Genomic DNA, 22,627 nt, shown 5'->3' on the forward strand with positions numbered 1-22,627 from the left:
AAAATAAACCGACAAAGGAGACAAAATGTTGACTTTATATTCCACTTTACCTCTCCACTTTTCCAGGTGTATCTGCCCTTGCCGTGTTTGAGGCCATTAACAAACTCTCCCTCATAGGTGGAGCCGTCCAGACGCTCCTGGACGCCAAAACCCTGTCTCTGCTTGTACAGGCCCTTGCTGGCCTTAGGGGCCCCTTTCCCATCGGCACTTTCGTGCTTTGACATTTAAACCCCCAAAATGTAATGGACAACCCTTAACGCAGCAGCACTTTCGCGCCTTGAAAAATATAATTAACACATTTTTGGGACGGACAAAACCCCACATTTTCGTGCGTAGTTCTCGAGAAACAAGTGACGAAATACGAGGAATTTTTCGTGCTGATGTAATATGAGGTAAAGTTCGCATGACGCTTATGAGTAAGGCTACGTCATCACATTACGTCATCACACAGCATGACCACAACACTCAGGCTCGTAATCTAGATTGTGAAGTCACTTATTTCACACTAACCACTTTACACGTGTTTTATTTTATTTCTTTATAAACATATTGGGGGAAAAAATGGAAACGTGCTTACCTGGCGTGGGGCGGGAACCAAGCCGTCTCGGGAGATGACGTAACAGGAAAATAATTAACAAGAGGTAATATCAACTTTTGAATATTGCCAGAATTTTTTTTTTAAATGTACAATTTAATTGGCATTATAGCATTTATTTAGGGTTATAACAAATTGTTGTATTTATACCGAGATGGTGGTACTTACCCGATTCAACGTTGTTGGGGGAAACAGCGACCCCAGCTGGCTGAGAACATGCAAGACAGTCAACCTTCAAACTGAAAAATCAAGATTTGACGTTGAATTTTGAAAATGATATCAAGTCTATTCCAGGTAAAGTCAGCACACAGCATTTTTCCCCAAGTGGAATATTATTATGATTCACTCTGGCAAGTATTTACCAGGTACCGCCCTTTTTTTTTTAAACATACACAAACCCCGTTTCCATGAGTTGGGAAATTGTGTTAGATGTAAATATAAACAGAATACAATTATTTGCAAATCCTTTTCAACCCATATTCAGTTGAATATGCTACAAAGACAAATAATCATTAACTTTACAATTTGATGCCAGCAACACGTGACAAAGAAGTTGGGAAAGGTGGCAATAAATACTGATGAAGTTGAGGAATGCTCATCAAACACTTATTTGGAACATCCCACAGGTGTGCAGGCTAATTGGGAACAGGTGGGTGCCATGATTGGGTATAAAAACAGCTTCCCAAAAAAAATGCTCAGTCTTTCACAAGAAAGGATGGGGCGAGGTACACCCCTTTGTCCACAACTGCGTGAGCAAATAGTCAAACAGTTTAAGAACAACGTTTCTCAAAGTGCAATTGCAAAGAAATTAGGGATTTCAACATCTACGCTCCATAATATCATCAAAAGGTTCAGAGAATCTGAAGAAATCACTCCACGTAAGCGGCATGGCCGGAAACCAACATTAAATGACCATGACCTTCGATCCCTCAGACGGCACTGAATCAAAAACCGACATCAATCTCTAAAGGATATCACCACATGGGCTCAGGAACACTTCAGAAAACCACTGTCACTAAATACAGTTTGTCGCTACATCTGTAAGTGCAAGTTAAAGCTCTACTATGCAAAGCGAAAGCCATTTATCAACAACATCCGCCGGCTTCTCTGTGCCCAACATTAAAAGAAAGATTTTACTGTAGGCCGTAGTCAACGTCAAAATAACGATTTTACTGTAGGCCGTAGTCAACGTCAAAATAACGATTTTACTGTAGGCCGTAGTCAACATCAAAATAATAATTTTACTGTAGGCCGTAGTCAACATAAAAATAATTATTTTACTGTAAGGCCGTAGTCAACATCAAAAGAAAGATTTTATTGTAGGCCGTAGTCAACATCAAAATAAAGATTTTACTGTAGGCCGTAGTCAACATCAAAATACCGATTTTACTGTAGGCCATAGTCAACATCAAAATAACGATTTTACTGTAGGCCGTAGTCAACGTCAAAAGAAAGATTTTACTGTAGGCCGTAGTCAACATCAAAATAACGATTTTACTGTAGGCCGTAGTCAACGTCAAAATAACGATTTTACTGTAGGCCGTAGTCAACATCAAAATAACGATTTTACTGTAGGCCGTAGTCAACGTCAAAATAATGATTTTACTGTAGGCCGTAGTCAACATCAAAATAATGATTTTACTGTAGGCCGTAGTCAACGTCAAAATACCGATTTTACTGTAGGCCGTAGTCAACATCAAAATAACGATTTTACTGTAGGCCGTGGTCAACATCAAAATAACGATTTTACTGTAGGCCGTGGTCAACATCAAAATAACGATTTTACTGTAGGCCATAGTCAACATCAAAATAACGATTTTACTGTAGGCCGTAGTCAACGTCAAAATAACGATTTTACTGTAGGCCGTAGTCAACATCAAAATAACGATTTTACTGTAGGCCGTAGTCAACGTCAAAATAACGATTTTACTGTAGGCCGTAGTCAACATCAAAATAACGATTTTACTGTAGGCCGTAGTCAACATCAAAATAATGATTTTACTGTAGGCCGTAGTCAACATCAAAATAACGATTTTACTGTAGGCCGTAGTCAACATCAAAATAATGATTTTACTGTAGGCCGTAGTCAACATCAAAATAACGATTTTACTGTAGGCCGTAGTCATCAAAATAATGATTTTACTGTAGGCCGTAGTCAACATCAAAAGAAAGATTTTACTGTAGGCCGTAGTCAACGTCAAAATAACGATTTTACTGTAGGCCGTAGTCAACATCAAAATAATGATTTTACTGTAGGCCGTAGTCAACATCAAAATAACGATTTTACTGTAGGCCGTAGTCAACATCAAAATAATGATTTTACTGTAGGCCGTAGTCAACATCAAAATAACGATTTTACTGTAGGCCGTAGTCATCAAAATAATGATTTTACTGTAGGCCGTAGTCAACATCAAAAGAAAGATTTTACTGTAGGCCGTAGTCAACGTTAAAATAACGATTTTACTGTAGGCCGTAGTCAACATCAAAATAATGATTTTACTGTAGGCCGTAGTCAACATCAAAATAACGATTTTACTGTAGGCCGTAGTCAACATCAAAATAACGATTTTACTGTAGGCCGTAGTCAACGTCAAAATAATGTTTTTACTGTAGGCCGTAGTCAACATCAAAATAACGATTTTACTGTAGGCCGTAGTCAACATCAAAATAACGATTTTACTGTAGGCCGTAGTCAACATCAAAATAACGATTTTACTGTAGGCCGTAGTCAACATCAAAATAACGATTTTACTGTAGGCCGTAGTCAACGTCAAAATAACGATTTTACTGTAGGCCGTAGTCAACATCAAAATAACGATTTTACTGTAGGCTGTAGTCAACGTCAAAATAACGATTTTACTGTAGGCCGTAGTCAACATCAAAATAACGATTTTACTGTAGGCCGTAGTCAACGTCAAAATAACGATTTTACTGTAGGCCGTAGTCAACGTCAAAATAACGATTTTACTGTAGGCCGTAGTCAATGTCAAAATAACGATTTTACTGTAGGCCGTAGTCAACATCAAAATAACGATTTTACTGTAGGCCGTAGTCAACATCAAAATAACGATTTTACTGTAGGCCGTAGTCAACATCAAAATAACGATTTTACTGTAGGCCGTAGTCAACATCAAAATAACGATTTTACTGTAGGCCGTAGTCAACATCAAAATAACGATTTTACTGTAGGCCGTAGTCAACATCAAAATAACGATTTTACTGTAGGCCGTAGTCAATGCCAAAAATAACGTACAGTAAAAACATTACTTTGGCACTGACTACAGCTGACAGAATCGTTATTTTGGTGTCGACTTTACTGTAGGCTGTAGTCAATGCCAAAATAACAATTTTACTGTAGGTCGTAGTCATCAAAATAAAGATTTTACTGTAGGCCGTAGTCAATGCCAAAAATAACGTAAGGTAAAAACATTATTTTGATGTTGACTACGGCCTACAGTAAAATCTTTATTTTGATGACTACGACCTACAGTAAAATTGTTATTTTGATGTTGACTACGGCCTACAGTAAAATCTTTATTTTGATGACTACGACCTACAGTAAAATTGTTATTTTGATGTTGACTACGGCCTACAGTAAAATCTTTATTTTGATGACTACGACCTACAGTAAAATTGTTATTTTGATGTTGACTATGGCCTACAGTAAAATCGTTATTTTGACGTTGACTACGGCCTACAGTAAAATCGTTATTTTGACGTTGACTACGGCCTACAGTAAAATCGTTATTTTGACGTTGACTACGGCCTACAGTAAAATCTTTCTTTTGATGTTGACTATGGCCTACAGTAAAATCGTTATTTTGACGTTGACTACGGCCTACAGTAAAATCTTTCTTTTGATGTTGACTACGGCCTACAGTAAAATCGTTATTTTGACGTTGACTACGGCCTACAGTAAAATCGTTATTTTGACGTTGACTACGGCCTACAGTAAAATCGTTATTTTGACGTTGACTACGGCCTACAGTAAAATCGTTATTTTGACGTTGACTACGGCCTACAGTAAAATCGTTATTTTGATGTTGACTACGGCATACAGTAAAATCGTTATTTTGATGTTGACTACGGCCTACAGTAAAATCGTTATTTTGACGTTGACTACGGCCTACAGTAAAATCATTATTTTGATGTTGACTACGGCCTACAGTAAAATCATTATTTTGTTGACTACGGCCTACAGTAAAATAATTATTTTGATGTTGACTACGGCCTACAGTAAAATCATTATTTTGATGACAACGGCCTTCAGTAAAATCGTTATTTTGATGTTGACTACGGCCTACAGTAAAATCGTTATTTTGATGTTGACTATGGCCTACAATAAAATCATTATTTTGATGTTGACTATGGCCTACAATAAAATCATTATTTTGATGTTGACTACGGCCTACAGTAAAATCTTTCTTTTGATGTTGACTATGGCCTACAGTAAAATCGTTATTTTGACGTTGACTACGGCCTACAGTAAAATCTTTCTTTTGATGTTGACTACGGCCTACAGTAAAATCGTTATTTTGACGTTGACTACGGCCTACAGTAAAATCGTTATTTTGATGTTGACTACGGCCTACAGTAAAATCGTTATTTTGATGTTGACTACGGCCTACAGTAAAATCGTTATTTTGATGTTGACTACGGCCTACAGTAAAATCGTTATTTTGATGTTGACTACGGCCTACAGTAAAATCGTTATTTTGATGTTGACTACGGCCTACAGTAAAATCGTTATTTTGATGTTGACTACGGCCTACAGTAAAATCTTTATTTTGATGTTGACTACGGCCTACAGTAAAATTGTTATTTTGGCAATGACTTTACTTGTAGGCCGTAGTCAACATCAAAATGATTTTACTGTAGGCCGTAGTCAACATCAAAATGATTTTACTGTAGGCCGTGGTCAACATCAAAATAACGATTTTACTGTAGGCCGTAGTCAACATCAAAAATAACGTACAGTAAAAACATTACTTTGGCACTGACTACAGCAGACAGTAAAATCGTTATTTTGGTGTTGACTTTACTGTAGGCTGTAGTCAACGCCATAATAATGATTTTACTGTACGTTACTGTATGCCAAAAGATCCAAAAGAGAACCACACACGTGAGAACCGAATGTTCTCCACATTGTCCGCTTACTTACGTCCAATCAACATGCAGAACACACGCAAATATTGATATTTTTATTATTGATAATATATTCATTTTAGTACAATGTTTATTTTACTTTGATGTGCAGTTAATTAGACTTGATCCATTATTTAGCTTTATTTTCCTATATTCAAACACAGTGTTACTGTTCAAACTGTGTGTAATAATACAGTACTAAATATACTTGTTCAGTCAAACCTGTCTTGTTATTAAATAAACACTTACGCCTACGGAGCTATTTTACTTTCATGCTGGTCTTCATGGCGGTACTTGGAGAGACAAGTGTTTTCCGAGCTGGTCCTGGTCTAGAACATGGAAAGCCGGATAAGGTTGTCCATCAGTTGAAGCTGTAATTTTCCTTCAGGTTAATACTCTGCCACTCTGAGATGCTGTCTCCAAAAACCAGGACTGTGGGTTCAAACTGGACATGATAAGCTCTTCGGTGTTTTCCAGTCCGAAACATGATTTTCTTGTCAAAATTGAAAGCAGCGCCTGCATTAGACCAGAAGGACAAGGTTGAGATTAGAAACGAAAATCTGACTGGAGCTTTGAACCGTTCCAAAAATGAGAACATCTTTGCTTCTCACCCGCTTCCCGCAGGCACTCGTCCTTATGTCTCTCATCCCATGCCTTCAGTTTACAGGCCATGGAGCAGAAATACACTTTGTGGCAGCGCGTGCAAGCCGTCAACTTAACGGAGGAAGAACAACCACAGTGATAACAGAATTTAAAGCTGCGAAAAAAAAAAAAAATCAGAGTTGGAAGTAAGAACAAGCTAACAGGAAATGTATGGCAAACTATACTGTATGTACGCTATATTGCCAAAAGTAATTGGCCACCCATCCAAATGAGGAGAATCAGGTGTCCTAATCACTTGGCCCGGTGTATCAAATCAAGCACTTGGACAAGGAGACTTTCTACAAACATTTGTGAAAGAATGGGCCGCTTTCAGTGATTTCCAGCATGGAACTGTCATAGGATGCCACCTGTGCAACAAATCCAGTCGTAAAATGTCTTTGCTCCTAAATATTCCAACGTCAACTTTATCGTAAGAAAAGTGAGGAGTTTGGGAACAACAGCAACTCAGCCAACCCTAAACTGACAGAGAGGGGTCAGAGGATGCTGAAGTGCAAAATACAAAGACTTCCTGCACAGTCAGTTGCTACAGAGCTCCACACGTCATGTGACCTTCCAATTAGCCCACGTACGGTACGCAGAGAGCTTCATGGAATGGGTTTTCATGGCCGGGCAGCTGTATCTAAGACATAAAACACCAGGTCCGATGCAAAGTGTCGGATGCTCTTGTCAGGTTTGTCACTGACAGTTTAGTTATGTTTTGGTTAAAGTTAAAGTACCAATGACTGTCACATACACACTAGGTGTGGCGAAATTTGTCCTCTGCATTTGACCCATCCCCGTGAGGGGAGCAGTGGGCAGCAGTGGTGCCGCGCCCGGGAATCTTGTGGTGATTTAGCCCCCCATTCCAACCCTTGATGCTGAGTGCCAAACAGGGAAGTAATGGGTCCCATTTTTTATAGTCTTTGGTATGACTCGGCCGGGGTTTGAACTCCCAACCAACCCATCTCAGGGAATTTTTTCCTCCGTTTGTCTTTATTTCCTGTCTACGCTCTTATTTTGTTTCTGTTTCCTGCTTTTTCTCCCTGAGCGCTGTTTCCCCTTAGCTGTGGCTTATTGGCACCTGACCACACCTGGTGTCAATCAGCCAGGTGCTATTTAGACCTGCTTTGCCCTCCAGTCAGTGCTGGAGTATTGTCGCTGTAAGCTGTGGACTGTTATGGTAAATGGTTTGTACTACCCCCATAGCTCGGTTGGTAGAGCGGCCGTGCCAGCAACTTGAGGGTTGCAGGTTCGATTCCCGCTTCCGCCATCCTAGTCACTGTCGTTGTGTCCTTGGGCAAGACACTTTACCCACCTGCTCCCAGTGCCACCCACACTGGTTTAAATGTAACTTAGATATTGGGGGTTTCACTATGTAAAGCGCTTTGAGTCACTAGAGAAAAGCGCTATATAAATATAATTCACTTCACTTTTAAAGAGCCCAAAGCGCTTTGACAGTATTTCCACATTCGCCCATTCACACACTGATGGCGGGAGCAGCCATGCAAGGCGCTCACCAGGACCCATCAGGAGCAAGGGTGAAGTGTCTTGCCCAAGGACACAACGGACGTGACCCGGATGGTAGAAGGTGGGGATTGAACCAGTAACCCTCAGATTGCTGGCACAGCCACTCTACCAACTTTGCCACGCCGTCCCCCCCAAAATAAAGAGTGACACCTCTCACATGGAATACACAATGTCTAACAGATTACTCTTCATTCACAATTGAAGTTAAAAAGTGACTTTGGAGCGTTCAAAGCTGCTCACACGGTCAATAAGGTGGACTCTGATTGACACATCCAATTCATGTGTATTATATTTGTGTTTGCTGGTTCCAGTTTGCCTGGTCCCTATTTCCAGTGTGCCTGGTCTTGGTTCCCGGTTTGGGCCATCTCTGCATCTTGGGGTTCGTCACCAACACATCGTGACAGTTCTGGTGTAAATCAAGTCGCCACTGGACTCTAGAGCAGTGGAGACGCCTTCTCTGGACTAATGAATCACGCTTTTCCATCTGGCAATCTAATCTGATAGACCAGTCTGGGTTTGGAGGTTGCCAGGAGAACGCTACATTTCGGATTGCGTTGTGTCGAGTGTGAAATTTGGTGGGGGAGGAATTATGGTGTGGGGTTGTATTTTCAGCAGTTGGGCTTGGGGGAGTTCAAATACCTAGGTGTCTTGTTCACGAGTGAGGGAAGAGTGGATCGGGAGATCGACAGGCGTCTTCAGTAATGCGGACGCTGTATCGATCCATTGTGGTGAAGAAGGAGCTGAGCCGGAAGGCAAAGCTCTCAATTTACCGGTCGATCTACGTTCCCATCCTCACCTATGGTCATGAGCTTTGGGTTATGGCTGAAAGGACAAGATCACGGGTACAAGCGGCTAAAATGAGTTTCCTCCGCCGGGTGGCGGGTCTCTCCCTTAGAGATAGGGTGAGAAGCTCTGTCATCCGGGAGGAGCTCAAAGTAAAGCTGATGCTCCTCCACATGGAGAGGAGCCAGATGAGGTGGTTCGGGTCTGGTCAGGATGGCACCCGATCGCCTCCATAGGAAGGTGTTTAGGGGCACGTCCAACCGGACACGTTGGGAAGACTATGTCTACCCGGCTGGCCTGGGAACGCCTCAGGATCCCCCGGGAAGAGCTGGATGAAGTGGCTGGGGAGAGGAAAGTCTGGGCTTCCCGTCTTAGGCTGCTGCCCCCGCGACCCAACCTCGGATAAGCGGAAGAAGAGTTCCAATGAAAGCAACTTTGAATGCTCCGGGATACCGAAACATTTTGGACAATTCTATTGGATGGCACTTCAAGTTCATATTCCAATCAATGTTTCTTATATAGCCCTAAATCACAAGTGTCTCAAAGGGCTGCACAAGCCACAACGACATCCTCGGTTCAGTGCCCACATCCGTACATCAAATGTGAGTAAAGGCAGGTGGCCAAATACTTTTGGCAATATAGTGTACATTCTTTATAATGAAGGTGTGTTACTGTACCTTGTGTTAGGACCTATGAAGAAGAACAACAAAATGTCAAACTGGCATCACATTTGTTAAACCTTTGATGTATTTTCAAATACTGGATACAGACCATTCTGTAGAAGATGCTTTTCTCTTTCTCTCTGGGCGATGGCTTTCTTCAGCATATTTCCCATCATGCTGAGCAGCCGGCGCCTTGTTGTAAATGTTTCTCTCTCCCTCATGTTGAGGGCGTGATAGGGAGTGTTGGCAATGCCCGAGTCCTGGATGGAAACACAGCGGCCATTAGGTGTGCATGGAGCATTTTGTGCAGGACATCAGACATTCACCTACATCAGACCTGGGCAAAGTAAGGCCCGGGGGCCACATGCGGCCCGTTGAGCATTTCAATCTGGCCCGATGGACATTCCCAAATTATTTTTTTAGATCTTTAAGATGTAAAGTGTAGCTGCCGTTATGATGTGCACTCATGTTTTGTAATGACCATAAGTCAGGGATGTCCAAAGTGTGGCCCGGGGGCCATTTGCGGCCCGCAGGGAATTTTTAAACGGCCCAACGGCACATTCTAAATATACGGTTAAAAAAATCCATCCATCCATCCATTTTCTACCGCTTATTCCCTTTCGGGGTCGCAGGGGGCGCTGGCGCCTATCTCAGCTAAAAAATACAAAACATAAAAAGTGATATAAAAGAGCAAATATGTGATATTTAACAAGAAAATGTTGCAATGTTGACTCTGATAACACAAAGCTGCCATGCAAGCTTGTTTCTTTCTATAAAAAAAAATAATGAATCAAAATAAATGTCATTATGAATTATTGACCTATTCAACGTCACATTAAATATTCCACTTTGAGATATTTTTGGTGTAAAACTGTTGCATATTTTGTGTTTGCTACACATTTTTGTTTTAAAAACGAACAAACAAAAAACATAAACAGTAAAACTTATAATTAACGGATGGATCTGAAGTTGATCTCGAGATTATTGTGTTAAAAGTAAACAAAATAATCATAATTTATTTTTCAACACTTAAATGAGTAGGACTGTTTTGGATCCCCAATCATTTTAGTGTAATTTTTTTTTTTTTTAAGTGCCATTGCTCAAAAAATAATAATGAATTAAAATCAATGTTGTTCTGACTTATTGACCTTTTTAAAGCTACAATAATTATGTAATTTGAAATATTCTACTTAAAAAATGTATTTGGTGAAAATATTGCATATTTTGTTTTTTGTATAAAGAATGGTTTTCTTTGACAAAAGGAGCATACAACTTAATTTTTTTTTAAATGTTATATTGACAGATAAACCTAATGTTGATCGAGAGATTTAAGCCTATAATAGTAATAATAATAATAATAATTAATAATGACACTTTTTTTTTTTTTTTTGAACCAAAACCCTCAAGCTTGAGTGGAGGCCTAAATGTATATTTTTTATAATTATATTGGTTTTTAAAATAAAAAATATCAAAATGGCCCCAACTTGCTTTGATTTTTCAGTGTGCGGCTCTCAGTGGAAAAAGTTTGGACACCCCTGCCGTAAATCTTGAACTATACAAAGTATTTCAATAGTTGGAATCTGCACTTTTGCATGATATACTAGTTACTATGGTCATCTAATTAGTTACTATGGTCATCTAATTAGTTACTATGGTCATCTAATTAGTTACTATGGTCATCTAATTAGTTACTATGGTCATCTAATTAGTTACTATGGTCATCTAATTAGTTACTATGCTCATCTAATTAGTTACTATGCTCATCTAATTAGTTACTATGGTCATCTAATTAGTTACTATGGTCATCTAATTAGTTACTATGGTCATCTAATTAGTTAGGATGGTCATCTAAGTCAGAGCAGCTCAGACGAGGCATCAAGCAGTGTGGGTGGGGAGTGTTACCACGGAGTGTTTCCAGAGCGGCCAGCCTGAAATGTGGGTGTCAGGGACGGACGCGGAAGGAGATTTTTACAAACAAGTTCTAAAGCTTTGTAATAAATCAGATATATCAGATTGTAGGTGGGGTTTTTTGTTTTTTCATGTTCATATTTTGCTGTGTTTGTTGCATTTCTGTCGCTTTTCGCTTGATTGTAAAATATGTGGATGGAGAGGGTGTGTGACGTTCATATGTTGTCAATATTCAGTGTTTTATCAGTCATAGTTAATATTTTAAACACATTGATTTCATGTACATTCTTGGTGTCGCATTCCATCCCCGTTTAAATTTGATATAACCCGAGTAATACAGTATATGTTAAAAACAATCATGTGAAAAAGTCAAGACACCTTACTACATATTTAGTTCTTCAATAATAAATATTAACTAATTTTAGTAGTTGAAAGTAGGTGAAAAAATGTAATATGTAAAAGTCTATTAATTTCATCAAATCACCTTAATATTTGAAACTAACATGTTATATAAACTCATTACATACAAAGTGAAACATGTCAAGCTTGTATTTGTTATCATTTTACAGTTTTTAAAAACAAACATTTTCTGAAATGTTAAATTTGGGGTTTTCATTCGCTGTAAGCGACAAACGTCAAAATTATATGAAAATAAATATTAAAATATCTTGACTTGCACGTTGCAAGCCTATGTCATATATTAGTTTCACCCTGTAAATCTAATTGCTGATATGAATAAACCTTTGCAGGATATGAAAAAAAAAATGTTGAGCTTCACCTGTAATTGCAAAAACAACAAATTCACAATTATGGATTGATAATGTTGCGTCAGACCAGTATTCCCTCTCAGGGAATTAAAGTCACTGGTCAATCCCAAGTTTTTTCGATGACATATATGCCGAGTAAGAAGGACCATCAATACAGAATAGGAATATTATCAAATTTTACTGAAGCTTCAGGAGACCAGCCCAGACCAATACTCTCATACTGGCTTCTCGAATTGGTCTTACTTTCAAACGGAACTTATTGAATTCGAAAGCAGTCCCCCCAGAAAAGAATGCCTGCCCCTTCCCCAACACTGATAAGATAAGGAGACATTCCAATGTCTAAAACCCTACACAGTATATACATTGAAAAGTACCAGCTGCTCCAAACATGACTATGAATAAAGTAAGAACTCTTAAACAGATATGCATTCTCCACAAAACGTTTACTAATAACTTTTAAAACTCAATGACGTGTTTTTTTGAAAAACAAGAAGTGGGATGGTTTACCTGGTTGAAGGACTGGTATGCGAAGTCCACTGCAGTCCCTATAATGTCACCGACCTGAACCGGCATCAAGATGTCAGCACCAGCCTTTTCTAACATCTCCAACTACGACAAGAGTAGAATTTGATTATAATATATACTTTTATTTAGACTAAACATCTTGATTACTGCACACTACCCATGAAACAGTGGGTAGCTTCACATCTCAGAGAGTAAAGCAAGGCAACTTTATTTTCAGAGCATGTTTACAACAATTTTTAAATTGGACCAAAGTGCTTCACAGGTTAAAAAGCATGGAGCAAAAAAAACAAAGAACATAAACAATTAGCTAAACAAGAATTGCAAGATTAAAACAATGAAAAATAATTGGAAAAAAAAGAGAATACATGGACGGTATAAAGAGGGGCTTTGCTAATAAGTCCATCCTGTCTAGTTTTTTTTTTTGATCAACTATTAAAATGACAAACAATCTTGCTGTCATTAATGTCATTTTTACTTTTTTTAAAGACACTTTTAGAGAAAAAAGAAAAGCACAGCTGCATTTTCTTTTAATCATTCACAACTATGTAAGACAAGAACACAGAGTATGTTTTTCTTTTTTTTTTCAAATGCATTTTAATTTAATGCCAGCGCCCCCCAAGACCCCAAAAGGGAATAAGCGGTAGAAATGGATGGATGGATGGATATACGGCAAGTATGAGGCGGCTAAAAATGAAGCTAATGCCAGTACTCCATCTTAGTGGTTCTCAACCTTTTTTCAGTGAACATTTTTTTTAATTCAAGTACCCCCTAATCAGAGCAAAGCATTTTTGGTTGAAAAAAAGAGATAAAGAAGTAAAATACAGCACTATGTCATCAGTTTCTGATTTAATAAATTGTATAACAGTGCAAAATATTGCTCATTTGTAGTGGTCTTTCTTGAACTATTTGGAATTTTTTTTTTTTAAATAACTAAAAACTTGTTGAAAAATAAACAAGTGATTCAATTATAAATAAAGATTTCTACACATAGAAGTAATGAAGTGAAGTGAATTATATTTATATAGCGCTTTTCTCTATTGACTCAAAGCGCTTTACATAGTGACACCCAATATCTAAGTTACATTTAAACCAGTGTGGGTGGCACTGGGAGCAGGTGGGTAAAGTGTCTTGCCCAAGGACACAACGGCAGTGACTAGGATGGCGGAAGCGGGAATCAAACCTGCAACCCTCAAGTTGCTGGCACGGCCGCTCTACCAACCGAGCAACTTAAAGTGCCCTCTTTGGGGATTGTAATAGAGATCCATCAACTTCATTCTAAACATTTCTTCACAAAAAAAAGAAATCCTTATCAATATTTATGCAACATGTCCACAAAAAATCTAGCCGTCAACACTGAATATTGCATTGTTGTATTTCTTTTCACAGTTTATGAACTTACATTCATATTTGGTTGAAGTATTATTCAATAAATATATTTATAAAAGGATTTTTGAATTGTTGCCATTTTTAGAATATTTTTGAAAAATCTCACGTACCCCTTGGCATACCTTCAAGTACCCCCAGGGGTACGTGTACCCGGAGCCCCGGATTGCCGACCCTTGGTATAGACAGAAGCAATTTATTACACGGTCTAGCTCCATCCTATCTTGCCGATTGTATTGTACCATATGTCCCGGCAAGAAATCTGCCTTCAAAAGACTCCGGCTTATTAATGATTCTTAAAGCCCAAAAAAAGTCTGCGGGCTATAGAGCGTTTTCCGTTCGGGCTCCAGTACTCTAGAATGCCCTCCCGGTAACAGTTCGAGATGCTACCTCAGTAGAAGCATTTAAGTCTCACCTTAAAACTCATCTGTATACTCTAGCCTTTAAATAGACCTCCTTTTTAGACCAGTTGATCTGCCGCTTCTTTTCTTTTTTCTCCTATGTCCCCCTCTCCCTTGTGGAGGGGGTCCGGTCCGATGACCATGGATAAGGTACTGGCTGTCCAGAGTCGAGACCCAGGATGGACCGCTCGTCGGGACCCAGGATGGACCGCTCGCCTGTGTATCGGTTGGGGACATCTCTACGCTGCTGATCCGCCTCCGCTTGGGATGGTTTCCTGTGGACGGGACTCTGGCTGCTGTCTTGGATCCGCTTTGAACTGAACTCTCGCGGCTGTGTTGGAGCCACTATGGATTGAACTTTCACAGTATCATGTTAGACCCGCTCGACATCCATTGCTTTCAGTCCACCTAGAGGGGGGGGGGGGGTTTGCCCACATCTGAGGTCCTCTCCAAGGTTTCTCATAGTCAGCATTGTCACTGGCGTCCCACTGGATGCGAATTCTCCCTGCCCACTGGGTGTGAGTTTTCCTTGCCCTTTTGTGGGTTCTTCCGAGGATGTTGTAGTCGTAATGGTTTGTGATTTAGGGCTATATAAATAAACATTGATTGATTGATTTTGAAATAGGAAAAAATAATGAAATGATCCTTTTTTTTCTTTCTTCCTCATCTTGATTTTTATGACAAAAAAATCAAGATGAGGATATTAGTGAAGTGAATTATATTTATATAGCGCTTTTCTCAAGTGACTCAAAGCGCTTTACATAGTGAAACCCAATATCTAAGTTACATTTAAACCAGTGTGGGTGGCACTGGGAGCAGGTGGGTAAAGTGTCTTGCCCAAGGACACAACGGCAGTGACTAGGATGGCACAAGCGGGAATCGAACCTGCAACCCTCAAGTTGCTGGCACGGCCACTCTACCAACCGAGCTATGCCGCCCCATATTAGCTTATTTTCTGCTAGTTGGATTTGTTTTTGTGTTTAGCCTAGAATTCAACCATGGCTGAACAGTTTCATTGTGAAGTTTTTTAGTCAATTCATGATCTCAATGCACTGCATTTTGTTGCCACAATACTGGAAATGGTTCTAAAAAAGCAAGTATACTATTGCTACTGCTGCTTTTTTGTCTTTTACAGCTTGGAAAACTCCACTTGCTATAACCGCCGGTTACTACAAGCCTCACCAAATAAAGCCAGATTGGAACAACCACATATTTGCAGAAATCTAACCGTGTGAGTAAGTACCAGTTTTATTCGGGAGGCATCGACACGGTAGCTGAAGTTTCCAAGGGCACAAAGGGCACTGCCCAGTCCACGACCCAAAGGAAGGTTGGGATCCGCGCCTACCTTTAACAGCTCCTCAACGGCCTACAAATATAAAACATCGGTGAATAAAACAGGCAGGCTGTGTTTGGGAGTGTATGTCACAATAAATATTTACCATGTTGTTGCCGCTGGCTATAGCCAAGGAGAGCGGAGAATGTCCACTCCACAGGAGGTCTGTGCTTGCTTTGTAGGACAGCAGGAGGGATACCACCTTGCTGGCATTCTGCATGAAGAAAGCAGCAGGTCAAGAAGATAAAAGAAAAGCCTTGATTTTTATTTTCATTTCAATCGATCAATCGATGTTTATTTATATAGCCCTGAATCACAAGTGTCTCAAAGGGCTGCACAAGCCACAACGACATCCTCGGTTCAGAGCCCACATCAGGGCAAGGAAAAACTCAACCGCGGATGCGGGTGACCGACCCCTGGCCTAAAAGCGACATCGGTAAGTTTGGCAGGTTCATTGAACTTGGTGCGTGCTCCTAATTGGCACGATCAAAAATTTAAATATTTTATAAAGAACATGTTAGGGCTGTTCTTTATAAAATATTTCAATTTTTATAATAGTGTGTGAATGTGAGTGTGAATGTTGTCTGTCTATCTGTGTTGGCCCTGCGATGAGGTGGCGACTTGTCCAGGGTGTACCACGCCTTCCGCCCGATTGTAGCTGAGATAGGCGCCAGCGCCCCCCGCGACCCCGAAAGGGAATAAGCGGTAGAAAATGGATGGATGGATGTTAGGGCTGTCTTGAGTTTCCAATCATTTCTACAACTCAAATTTTTAGTGATAGAGTGATTGGAGCACATACTTGTTGGTCACAAAAAACATTCACAAAGTTTGCTTTTTTTATGAATTTATTATTTTCCTAAATCGGATTCTGATTACGTCAGAGTCCACGTCACTGGTGGCAGCCGGTAGCTAATTGCTTTGTAGGTGTCGGAAACCTGGTTTGTCGTGATCACAATATGCAGACGACAGCGGTCAAAAGCTATCTAATGCTTCAACCGAAAATAAACAAAAAGGTGAAACTGAATTTAATACATATGCCAAATACAGTAAGAAGTACTCACAGCTAGGAACTTTATGTAAATCACTGGCTGCCCTCTTCCCTTCCGACATAAACTGGACAGTGCCAGGTGCCTCAAAAAGGCCCAAAACATCACAAAGGGCCCAGGATGGACCGCTCGCCTGTGTATCGGTTGGGGACATCTCTACGCTGCTGATCCGCCTCCGCTTGAGATGGTTTCCTGTGGACGGGACTCTCGCTGCTGTCTTGGATCCGCTTGAACTGAACTCTCGCGGCTGTGTTGGAGCCACTATGGATTGAACTTTCACAGTATCATGTTAGACCCGCTCCACATCCATTGCTTTCGGTCCCCTAGAGGGGGGGGGGGGGGGGGGGTTGCCCACTTCTGAGGTCCTCTCCAAGGTTTCTCATAGTCAGCATTGTCACTGGCGTCCCACTGGATGTGAATTCTCCCTGCCCACTGGGTGTGAGTTTTCCTTGCCCTTTTGTGGGTTCTTCCGAGGATGTCGTAGTCGTAATGATTTGTGCAGTCCTTTGAGACATTTGTGATTTGGGGCTATATAAATAAACATTGATTGATTGATTGATCTCACCCTGGACATCAACTTTTTGAACTGCTGCCCTCGGGCAGGAGATACAGGAAAATAAAATGCCGGAAAAACAGATTTAAGAACACTTTTTACCCGAGAGCAATAGTGTCGCTGAACACAAGACAATAATGACTGCATGAGAGCTGTGTTATTGGTATTTTTATCTTTTATTATGAATTTGCACTAAATTAATTTTGCTCACAATTTCGTTGTACAATTTACAATGACAATAAAGATATATAAAAAAATATATATATAAATAGGCATTGAAGCTTAGAGAAGGCTGTGCAAAACAAAATAAAAAAACTCAACTGGCTACCATGAATTGATTAACGTGGACTTCGACTTAAACAAGTTGAAAAACTTCATCGGGTGTTACCATTTAATGGTTAATTGTATGGAGTCTGTACTGTACTGTGTAATCCACTAATAAAAGTTTCAATCAATCAATCAATGCGAAGTAAACAAAAAAAGAATGCTGGACGACAGCAAAAACTTGCGTGTGGAGCAGAGACAGTGTCCACACAGTACATCGGAAATGAAAATGACAACAACGTCCCCACAAAGAAAGATCGCGTCCGCACAACTTAGATCATCTTGATTGCCAAAAACAAAGCAAGTGCGGGGAATAGCGCTCAAAGGAAAACATGAAACTGCGACAGGAAAATACCAACAAAACAGGAAAAGCCACCAAAATAGGAGCGCAAGACAAGAAGTAAAACACTACACAGAGGAAAACCCCAAAAAGCCAAATAAGTCAGGATGTGATGTGACATGTGGTGACAGTACACCTACTTTGAGACAAGAGCTATAGTGATGCATGCTTGCTTATGCTTTAAAGTCATATCCAACAATTGCAAGAAACACTTTTTATTAATATATCGACTACGGAGTTTCATTTTTTTAATGATTTCTGCTAGTGGTGTGCCTCTGGATTTTTTCAATGAAAAAAAAAAGTGCCTTGGCTGAAAAACGGTTGCAATACGCTGGTCTACTGTGTCAAAAGTGGTGCTGAGATCCAGCAGAACCAACACTGTGAGCTTTTTATTATCTCCATTCCACCTAAAGTCATTTAACATTTTTAAAAGCGCAGTCCCCGGTACTGTGACTAACAAAATAATTTGTTAATATTGATCTTAATAATTCAGTTTATCACTGAATAAACGCGTGGAAGTAATATTTTCCCCACATGTTTGCCTTACTCACATAATGGTCGGTGTCTCTCTGGCAGGCAATGTGCAAAGCTGTTTGCCCTCCCTCTTTGGGAAGGAGCTTCTCACCCTTGCAGGGCTGTCTGGTCATCGATGAAAGCTGTAAAAGAATGCAATCAAATATTTTTACTTGACCAATAAACAATACAAAAAAATAAGGACTACAGCACAAGTAGAAGTACAAGATATCCACACTAGGGTTGTCCCGAAACGATATTTGGATCGGATCGGCCGCCGATATTTGCCAAAAAAATGCGTTCGGCAAGGCATGGGAAAATGCCGATCCAGATCCAGTTTTGAAAAAAACTCCGGTCCGTGTTTTCCAACACACAGATTTAAATAATACATTCCACTCTTCTGCTGCTCCCTAAACTCTGTTCCAGAACCCCTTCAAAACATCCACAGGTCTGCGTCCTAACCGTTCAGACGGTCGTGTGAATTAAAAGTTACGGTAAAAATGTCAGCAGTGTGGGATTATTTTATCCTATAAAACGAAAAAGATGAAGAGGTGGAGTGCAAAACATGCCACAATAAAGTCAAGCGTGGTGGTAAAGTTGTAAGACGTTTTAATGACTCTTACAAAGTGAGAGGCTTTTTAGCATTCATCATAGATGAGGACAGGAGCAGTTAGAAAGAATCTCCACATTATGCTTAGACTTTAAGTGTTTGCCCCCCCTAACTGGGGCAAACAATTGAAGGGAGTGTGTAGATATATATATATATTTACATTTTTAAGATTACACTTGTTCAAAAGCAAGTATTGATGCTGAGTTACAGACATTTAACCCACTCAGGTTGTTTGTGTGTTTTGCTTTTTTTAATAATGTTTACAGCATTTTTTGCACTTTATACTGTTCACTTTTTTACTGTTTAATGATGCCATTTCTGTTTGTCATGTATAATTTTTGATATTTTGTGTTTATCCTTGAATACCAAATATTGTGTATTATTCAAACTCACCTAATTCAGCTAACTAGTTGTTATCAAGAGTACTAAAATCCTTTTCAGCATGAATCTGACAACTAAGTAGGCTAAATAACTTTAAACTTTAATACATGCTCGGATAGGCCGGTATCGGATCGGAAGTGCAAAAACCTGGATCGGGACATCCCTAACTCACACCTTATCAAGTTCATAGACGTCATCTTGGTTGCATGCCAGTGCATTCGGGTTAGTTAGAGCGTTTCTTTGCAGCAACAGTTTTGTGATTCTTGGACCCTCTGGACCTGGCACGGCTGCAGCAGCATGCAGAGGATAGAAGCCTTTCCACTACAAGCAGATGGAATGATCAGATGGTGATAATAGAGAGCCTTTGATACCTTTAATCATTCAATTCTACTACAAACCCCGTTTCCATATGAGTTGGGAAATTGCGTTAGATGTAAATATAAACAGAATACAATGATTTGCGAATCCTTTTCAAGCCATATTCAGTTGAATATGCTACAAAGACGACATATTTGATGTTCAAACTCATAAACATTTTGTTTTGCAAATAATCATTAACTAGAATTTGATGCCAGCAACACGTGAAAAAGAAGTTGGGAAACGTGGCAATTAATACTGATAAAGTTGAAGAATGCTCATCAAACGCTTATTTAGAACATCTACAGGTGTGCAGGCTAATTGGGAACAGGTGGGTGCCATGATTGGGTATAAAAACAGCATCCCAGAAAATGCTCAGTCTTTCACAAGAAAGGATGGGGCGAGGTACACCCCTTTGTCCACAACTGCGTGAGCAAATAGTCAAACAGTTTAAGAACAACATTTCTCAAAGTGCAATTGCAAGAAATTTAGGGATTTCAACATCTACGCTCCATAATATCATCAAAAGTTTCAGAGAATCTGGAGAAATCACTCCACGTAACCGGCATGGCCGGAAACCAACATTGAATGACCGTGACTTTCGATCCCTCAGACGGCACTGTATCAAAAACAGATATCAATCTCTAAAGGATATCACCACTTGCCTCAGAAACACTTCAGAAAACCACTGTCACTAAATAACGTTCGTCACTAAATCTAAGTGCAAGTTAAAGCTCTACTATGCAAAGCGAAAGCCATTTATCAACAACATCCAGAAACGCCGCCGGCTTCTCTGGGCCCGAGATCATCTAAGATGGACTGATGCAAAGTGGAAAAGTTTTCTGGGGTCTGAAGAGTCCACATTTCAAATTTCTTTGGGAAATATTCGACATCGTGTCATCCGGACCAAAGACGAAGCGAACCATCCAGACTGTTATCGACGCAAAGTTGAAAAGCCAGCATGTGTGATGGTATGGGGGTGCATTAGTGCCCAAGGCATGGGTAACTTACACATCTGTGAAGGCACCATTAATGCTGAATAGTCCATACAGGTTTTGGAACAACATATGCTGCAATCTAAGCGATGTCTTTTTAATGGACGCCCCTGCTTATTTCAGCAAGACAATGCCAAGCCACATTCAGCACGTGTTACAACAGCGTGGCTTGGTAAAAAAAAAAAAAAAGAGTGCGGGTACTTTCCTGGCCCGCCTGCAGTCCAGACCTGTCTCCCATGGAAAATGTGTGGTGCATTATGAAGCGGAAAATACGACAGCGGAGACCCCGGACTGTTGAAGGACTGAAGCTCTACATAAAACAAGAATGGGAAAGAATTCCACTTTCAAAGCTTCAACAATTAGTTTCCTCAGTTCCCAAACGTTTATTAAGTGTTGTTAAAAGAAAAGGTGATGTAACACAGTGGTGAACATGCCCTTTCCCAACTACTTTGGCACGTGTTGCAGCCATGAAATTCTAAGTTAATTATTATTTGCAAAAAAAAAAAATACAGTTTATGAGTTTGAACATCAAATATGTTGTCTTTGTAGTGCATTCAACTGAATATGGGTTGAAAAGGATTTGCAAATCATTGTATTCTGTTTATATTTACATCTAACACAATTTCCCAACTCATATGGAAACAGGGTTTGTACAACGAGGATGTCGTTGTGGCTTGTGCAGCCCTTTGAGACACTCGTGATTTAGGACTATATAAGTAAACATGGACTGATTGATTGATTGGTAGATTGACCTCAATGTGCAACAACAATAAACAAATATAATATTTGTGAAAGTAAATATATTTTAAAGACGGGAAATTGCTGGAAGGCCACCTTTGGTGGGAGACATATATCCGTCCGCGCTCCAGAGAGTAGAAGTTTCTTGACAATCTCAGTATCTGCTGCCATAATGGCCAAAAAGAGGACAGGTAAGGGCACTCTGCATATATTGGGGTCGGCTCCCTGATCCAAAAGCAGATTCATGGTGGTCAAACGGACACGGTGCCTGCTCAAACAAACACAATGCATTTAAATTGAATCCACAAAAGGGCAAAAAAACGGAAAATACGTGGAACGTTTCTGATGTGACTTACATAAACTTCATAGAAGCCATTTTACGTACGGTCTCCTGAGTGGCACAGCGCTGATTGAAGCCGGTGTGACTCAGAGCTTCAGCTGCGTGCTGCAAAACTTCCTCCGTGATTTCCACGTTGAAGCTGTACACGGAACTGGTAGAGGTAAAGGAATGTTCTGCAGTCAGGTTCTGGCTACTATCTTGCTGCAAGGAAAGCTACAAGTAAACGGCATATAGGTATGGAAATCAACGCACGGGTGTGGCTAGAAGAATAGACAGTTGCATAAAAACATTACAGCATTTAGGCTACCGTATTTCCTTGAATTGCCGCCGGGTATATAGTATGCGCCTGCCTTGAATTTCCACAGGGTCAAACTCGTCACGTCACGAGTGACACTTCCCCTGCCATCATTTTCAAAATGGAGGCTGATATCAATAATTTGAAATGGCATAAAAGGGAAGAAGAGTAAGAGCAATTCAGTAGGATTTAAGGTCCAAGCTATTGAATATGCTAAAAAGAACAGTGAGCAGCTATGTTTTATTAATATACCGTAGCTGCGTGTGTCAAATATGAGTCATTTAATGACTCCTGCCTCCTGGTGGTAGAGGGCACTAGTGATCCTTCTTGCGACTACTTGGCTGCAGAAGAAGTGACAACGAGTGACGTGATATGTGCTGGGAACGGATATGACGCGGTGGGGTGCACCACGGACCTTTTAGGATGTAACACCACTACTCCTATGCTGGCTATGTAAACAACCG

The 22,627-nt window shown here is 40.1% G+C and overlaps 2 protein-coding genes across 2 annotated transcripts in view; both read right to left on the minus strand.

Annotated features, from left to right (window-relative positions):
- The window catches only part of LOC133540872 (ankyrin repeat and MYND domain-containing protein 1-like), a 41,042-nt gene extending 40,706 nt beyond the window's left edge, over positions 1–336 (minus strand). Inside the window, exon 1 of the mRNA XM_061883875.1 lies at positions 51–336. Coding sequence (XP_061739859.1) covers positions 51–224 — 174 coding nt within the window. The 5' untranslated portion in view covers positions 225–336. The remainder of the gene's footprint in view (positions 1–50) is intronic.
- Positions 337–5,782: 5,446 nt separating this feature from the next.
- The window catches only part of LOC133540873 (ankyrin repeat and MYND domain-containing protein 1-like), a 35,789-nt gene continuing 18,944 nt past the window's right edge, over positions 5,783–22,627 (minus strand). Inside the window, exons 8-18 of the mRNA XM_061883876.1 lie at positions 21,885–22,081; positions 21,625–21,796; positions 19,613–19,759; positions 18,486–18,590; positions 15,778–15,885; positions 15,582–15,704; positions 12,537–12,638; positions 9,464–9,614; positions 9,370–9,382; positions 6,352–6,497; positions 5,783–6,256 (exon numbers count right to left, since the gene is read on the minus strand). Of these exons, the coding sequence (XP_061739860.1) occupies positions 6,102–6,256; positions 6,352–6,497; positions 9,370–9,382; positions 9,464–9,614; positions 12,537–12,638; positions 15,582–15,704; positions 15,778–15,885; positions 18,486–18,590; positions 19,613–19,759; positions 21,625–21,796; positions 21,885–22,081 (1,419 nt within the window). The 3' untranslated portion in view covers positions 5,783–6,101. The remainder of the gene's footprint in view (positions 6,257–6,351; positions 6,498–9,369; positions 9,383–9,463; positions 9,615–12,536; positions 12,639–15,581; positions 15,705–15,777; positions 15,886–18,485; positions 18,591–19,612; positions 19,760–21,624; positions 21,797–21,884; positions 22,082–22,627) is intronic.

This window comes from Nerophis ophidion, linkage group LG22, assembly GCF_033978795.1.
Source record: "Nerophis ophidion isolate RoL-2023_Sa linkage group LG22, RoL_Noph_v1.0, whole genome shotgun sequence".
NCBI lineage: Eukaryota > Metazoa > Chordata > Actinopteri > Syngnathiformes > Syngnathidae > Nerophis > Nerophis ophidion.